Source organism: Capsicum annuum, chromosome 11, assembly GCF_002878395.1.
Source record: "Capsicum annuum cultivar UCD-10X-F1 chromosome 11, UCD10Xv1.1, whole genome shotgun sequence".
NCBI lineage: Eukaryota > Viridiplantae > Streptophyta > Magnoliopsida > Solanales > Solanaceae > Capsicum > Capsicum annuum.
The window spans coordinates 182,177,910-182,183,801 of record NC_061121.1 but is presented as its reverse complement, the minus strand read 5'-3'; the positions used below and the strand labels follow the sequence as shown (position 1 = coordinate 182,183,801).

Genomic DNA, 5,892 nt, shown 5'->3' with positions numbered 1-5,892 from the left:
TTACGCAACATTTTTTAAAATTAAGTAAACCAGTCCACCATCTACAAAAAGATCTTATGTGCAAATCCACAGGTCAATCTACCTATCCATCTATCGGTAATCCGTATAGATATATGATCTAGTATGTCCATTTTAAAAAAACAATGGCCGATCTCACGAATATAATGGCAATCAAGGTGTATTTCAAGCTCCTAAAATACTGGATTGGCAACAATATGCTGTCACCGTATAGAAATAAAGAGTAACATATAAACCAGATAGAAGTTGTTGCTACTTAAAAGGGGAGAAACATCAAATTTTGTACAAAGACACTACATGCCAAAAAGGCAGCTAAATTTTCTAATATTCCAGAGCACGAATGAACACCCATCAGTTCAGAACCTCCCACCCCAGTCCCCCCACAATACAACCAACCCCTTGAAACAATAATGAGTCCATAATATGATCACACTCCTTTTACCATGTTTGGGTTCAACATACTCTGTTGCCAATAGTTTGGTACAAAGACCTTAGTTGTGTGTTCCATTTGTCAATGGCAGTGTATTTTTTCATTCCTTTCGATCTGCATCCGTAAAAGCAAGAAAAAAAATTATTAGAAGTAACATCAGCCAAAAACAACCAAATTATCACAATGACAAGCTTAGAGTTTCACCTATCTCCACACTCTAGCAACCGGTTCACTTGATCAATATGCCCATGGATACGGTTGTCCAAGATGAGAGAGACCAACAACTCCTCGACGTCTTTTTCTGGCACATTAAGCTCCTGCATGTTAAGTAACAGCAACCAATTAGGAAGTCTACTACACACAACACCCCTTAGGACAATATTTCTTGACAAAGCACAAGATGGTGGATCTATAAACATCATACTTGTGAGAATCACAGAGAATATGCCTGGCTAATATGTGGATGTTCCAAATTCGAATATATTATCTGGTGAAATGGGTATGCCATTATTATGCCATCTTTCAGAAAATTCATTGATAGAGAGCGCACGATTTGTGGGTTAACCACACGTCACTGATTAGAACCCAGCTAGAGACAGAAGCCTGGTACTTAAGTGAAGGGCAGAGGGTCAGGCCCATTATCCACCGAGCTTCGAACCGTGGATAACTAGTCCTTGGAGGTTACTCAGTTATAAAAAAAAAACTGTTGATAAACTAACAGATTGTTCAGTCCTCACACGCTCACACCTCCCCCCTCTCCCAGCCCTTAAAGGAGAAGAAAAGATGTAATTGATAAACTCCGTTTTAAGATTTGAGAAGCTACGAAAAACACTGGGGGAAGCAACTCCTGTAATATTTTCTACCGCATTAGCAAACCAATTTACCTTGGAAATGAAGGGAATCCGGATTCTAGTGTAAGGCTTAATGATCTTTAGCAGCACTTGGGTTCTGACATTTCTTAAAAGATCTTCAATATAATTTCTGATGAACGGATCATCCATTATAGTTCTTCTATTACTCTGAAAAATTCCAAGGAAATCAAAATCAGAATGATAGTTCAATAATAACTATAAATTGAAGGACTTATAGTAGCAATATTCTGATAGTTGTATCCTGTACCTTGAGAATTTTCTCAAACTCTAAGATCTCATTTCGTTGATATGCTGCAATAAGGTTGGTCATTACCAGTATCTCAGGGTCATTTTTGTACCTGAATAGAATACAACACAGTCAAGCACGAATTCCGACGCAATTTAGTTAATGCGCATTATTAGTGCAGTGACTCTAATCACAACACTTATAAGAGTACTGGTGATAATCTCGTTATTAAAAAAAAATATTAAACAAACTTTTAGACTGCTCACGGTTTTGCTTCTTGTCCATCGAAAGGGTTAACCTCAGACTCCATCAGCATATTTGCCAGAACCAAGTACCTGAAAGATGGAACCAAGCGAATACAATATCAGGCAGAGCATTGTTTCCTCTGTGCAGCGTGCAGGGAGAGAAAAATGAAAGTGAATCAGCAAAACAATTGCCTAGGACCATTAACAATTGACATGAAAAGATAAAAATTATGTTAAAATGCAACTAGAAATTCTGACACATACACAATCACATATGAAGATTTACTCAGAAAGCATTCAAGTGCCTACGTGGCTACGTAAGAAGAAGCTTAACTGATGACCTTAAATATCATCTAAATGAGACTTGGTAAAATACCAAGTTGATCTAGATACAGTCTACAAGATGTTACTTCTTTCCAACTGTAGTCTTCCGTATGTCCTACCCCAGAAGAAAATGCCAAAATAAGGAAAAGGCGTACAAAACAATAACAGGAAGAACCACACACGTACTTCAGACACTGGATGCGCCTCTGATTCCCTGCTTCATCATAGTTCTTGAAAGCTTCAAAGAAATCTGTAGCTGCCTCTGCCCACTGCCGCTCTGCCATATGCATTTTTCCTCCACATTCACGAATTATTCCCATTATTCTTGGGTGAGGGATTGCTGACTTGACTGAAAGTGCTTTATTGTATAGCTCCTGAAGATAATACACATGTTTTTCAAGAGTCAGTAAGCTGCAATTTTTGTTTTTTGGAGAAAGGTAAAGATAAGATCTTCCCGACCTTTTCAGAATCAAAATAAAAAATGACACCATAATGAACGGCATACCAAAAGATAGAGGAAAGAAATAACTTGGAAGCATCCGAGAAAAATTCGACAGGCACTAAATCTCCGATAAAATTTGGAATTCTATGTTGACAAATGCTTTAATGGAATAAAACTAAAGGCCGGAATTCATCTGCTATATAAAATCTATATTATATTAAAAGTATGAACTCCCTAACTTGAAAGTTAAATTACCTTATTTAAATATCCAATTAAATAGATTAAAAACAAAAACGTAGCGCTTGTGAAGAGAAGCCAACACTTCAAAATTAAAAACAAAAACCTAATGCTTGTGAAGAGAAGCCAACACTTCAACTTCATACCCCTGTTTCTAACTTGCTCCCAAGAACGTTGAGTGTGTGTTCTAAAAATACTTTGATATGTGACTGCCTGTTTGATTTCAATCCGTTAACCTATGAACTTTATGTTTACTGCTTCTTTACTTATTTAGACAATGCATATGTGTTCCGCTGATGCCTTTGGCTTATTAAATGTCGCTGTGATAGTTTTTATACGCTTCAACTGTATTTTTTTCCTTGCAATTAAAGTTCTCCTCTCTTTGCGCACCCAAGTTTTGCAAAAAAAATAAAATCATTTAAACACCAAAAAATTATTCTCAGAAAGGCCAAGTCTTTCTAAGGATTCTTGTGTCTATTTTCGTATCTTCTAATTGACATCATAAACATATTCACTCTACTGAACTTGATCCAACAACAACAACAACAAACCCAGTATAGTCCCATATAGTAGAGTCTGGGGAGGGTAGAATGTACGCAGTCCATACCACTACCTCCGAAGAAGTAGAGAGGCATAAAGATAGTGGTAAAGGTTTACGTATATTGTTGTTCTTAAAATTCTAGCTTTGATCTGAACCCATATGGAAATATTTTTTTTGATTTCCCATCCAGTGTTTGATACCCATATTGAGGATCAACTAAATTTGGATTCGCGATGAGAAGTCCCACGTTGGGCATGTATAGTGTTGTTTGCATAGAGAACCCCAGTACTTTAATTCGTTATCTTGTCTTGATGTTATATTTATTGTAGTTTATCTTATATGCGCTACATGATTTGACTACACCTACTTGAAAGTTCAATTTTAGACGCTGATGAGATATGCTTGACTGGTAGCGAGAGTTAAAATCTATTTGATGTTTTCCTCTAGAAACTATTTTATCTTTTAATAGCACTAGGTCGTTTGGTATAGGGGATGGGATAAGTAGGGATATCTTATGGCTTGGGAGATCCCATGGGATTATTTTATCCTACCTTCCATATGGATAGTAATCCCCCATTTTAGTATTAGTGGTCGGATAAAACAATCCCGGAATTAGCTAACACCTCACACCAAACATGGGATAAGTTAATCCCAAATTTTACCCTGGGATTGTTGTCCTTATCCCACGTACCAAACGCCCCCTAAAGACTTGCTCTAGGACTTCATTTCATTTTGTGTGTGGTTAAGTACATCCGTTATATTCAAGTTTACTACTTTTGTTTGATTCCGCTTCTTTTATTCAAACATATTTATAATCTTATAAATGAAGGAAGCTATGCTTTAAAAAAGTATGATAAAAGCATGATAAGTTTATATTGCTCCAGCAATAATGATTTATGATGAATGGATGTTCATAACATAAACTTACTTTATCCATCTTAAATGGCTTCTTATGATGCTATTGGGGTCATTACACACTTATAGCCTGTTTGGGATTGTTTTTTTCTCAAAAAAAAAAACTATTTTCTTTTTTTAAAAAAAAAACACTTTTTTCAAAAAAAGAATGGTGTTTGATAAACTTTCAAAAATGCTTTTAAAAAGACGCAGAAATTGTTTTTCTGTTGTCGGGATGAAGCAGAAAATTTCTACTTTTCAAAAAAAGCAGAATCAGAAAATTATTTTTTTCAGGACAAAAATATCCCTATTACAAACAGACACATATGTAAAAATATCCCTATTACACACAAACACATGTATGAAGGACTACTTATTTTTGTGGTGAACTTTTTCATATGTAGTGATTTAATTTATTGAATAGTTTTAAATCCAATGTTGTTTGATGTTTTTAAGTAACATTTAAGTTATTTTAGTAATATTATATCATTATTTAATATTATTTAATGTATCTGTGTATATAACTATTGATTGAAAATTTTATAGTACGTACTTTTTATTAAATAAAAATAAAAAATTTAATTAAAAATATTATAATAGATATTTAAAATATACTTTCTCTATAAAATGATTTTAGTAGTAAAAGTCTATTGATACATGTCCTTTTTCGTCATTTGTCTCTCAAAAACACTATTTGAAAAAGATTCTAAACACTGTCTGTTTATCAAAAGCACTTTTCAAATGAATTTACTAAACACAAATTGTTTTTTTTTCAAAAGCACTTTTCTAAAAAGCTATTTTACAAAAGTGTTTCTCAAATAAGCAATTTTCTAAACAACAATCCCATACGGGCTCAGTTTATGTAAAAAGAATCAGTCTAATTTAGGCATATTTAAAATCTTAGCAAGTTTTTATTTTTATCCAGCCATATTCTTCTTTTTTCCCCTCTAATTTTGCATTTATCCTACCGCCTATTTGAGCTGTAACAGTTACCTTTAGCAAGGTTAATGAGTAATTCCACAAATAATCACTCTATTAACAATTTTTATCTCAGAAAGTCGCTCGACTAATGATAATTATCTTAGAAATCACTCAACTTTATTTTTTCATAGAAAAGTCACTCAACTATTACTAGTTCGCCTACAAAGTCATTCAACCAATTCAAGCTAGATTTTCAGTAGTTTTTGTTTTTTTTAAATGGTGCTATATTTTCGGTAGATATTATTGACGTGATTCTGATCTTCCCTTCAACTTAGCTAAACTAGAAATTCCAGGCAAAAATACCTAAAAGAACTGTTAGGTGGTGACTCTTGAATTAAGCCCGAAATCATTAATAAATTGTGCTTCTACTTAATCTGATTAAGATGGAGTGCAATCACCCCAATTTTTGATAAAACATACTTCTATCAATATTGGAGAGACGTGATTAGGCATGATATGGAGCAGTTACAGCTTACGGAGGTCATGACCTTTAATAGGAAGGTGAGTGGAGGATGCGGATTAGGGTAGAGGGTTAGGGGGTGAGAGTGCACCGGTTACAGTAGGCGAGCGTTCTTTATTGGTGTTTGAAGTTTCTTGTTCGTAGTGTTGAGTAATGTCTATGATATCGGATATATAGTTTTTAGTATTATTTTGTGGCTGTAGTATTATCTTGTAGATAGCA

At 34.4% G+C, this 5,892-nt stretch overlaps 1 protein-coding gene across 2 annotated transcripts in view; it reads right to left on the bottom strand.

Annotated features, from left to right (window-relative positions):
* Positions 1-249: 249 nt before the first annotated feature.
* Positions 250-5,892, bottom strand: part of LOC107848182 (COP9 signalosome complex subunit 2) — a 16,056-nt gene continuing 10,413 nt past the window's right edge. For both annotated transcript variants that reach the window (XM_016692885.2, XM_016692886.2), the window contains exons 7-12: positions 2,302-2,489; positions 1,813-1,881; positions 1,568-1,658; positions 1,333-1,467; positions 653-765; positions 250-562 (exon numbers count right to left, since the gene is read on the bottom strand). In XM_016692885.2, the coding sequence (XP_016548371.2) occupies positions 472-562; positions 653-765; positions 1,333-1,467; positions 1,568-1,658; positions 1,813-1,881; positions 2,302-2,489 (687 nt within the window). In that variant the 3' untranslated portion in view covers positions 250-471. The remainder of the gene's footprint in view (positions 563-652; positions 766-1,332; positions 1,468-1,567; positions 1,659-1,812; positions 1,882-2,301; positions 2,490-5,892) is intronic.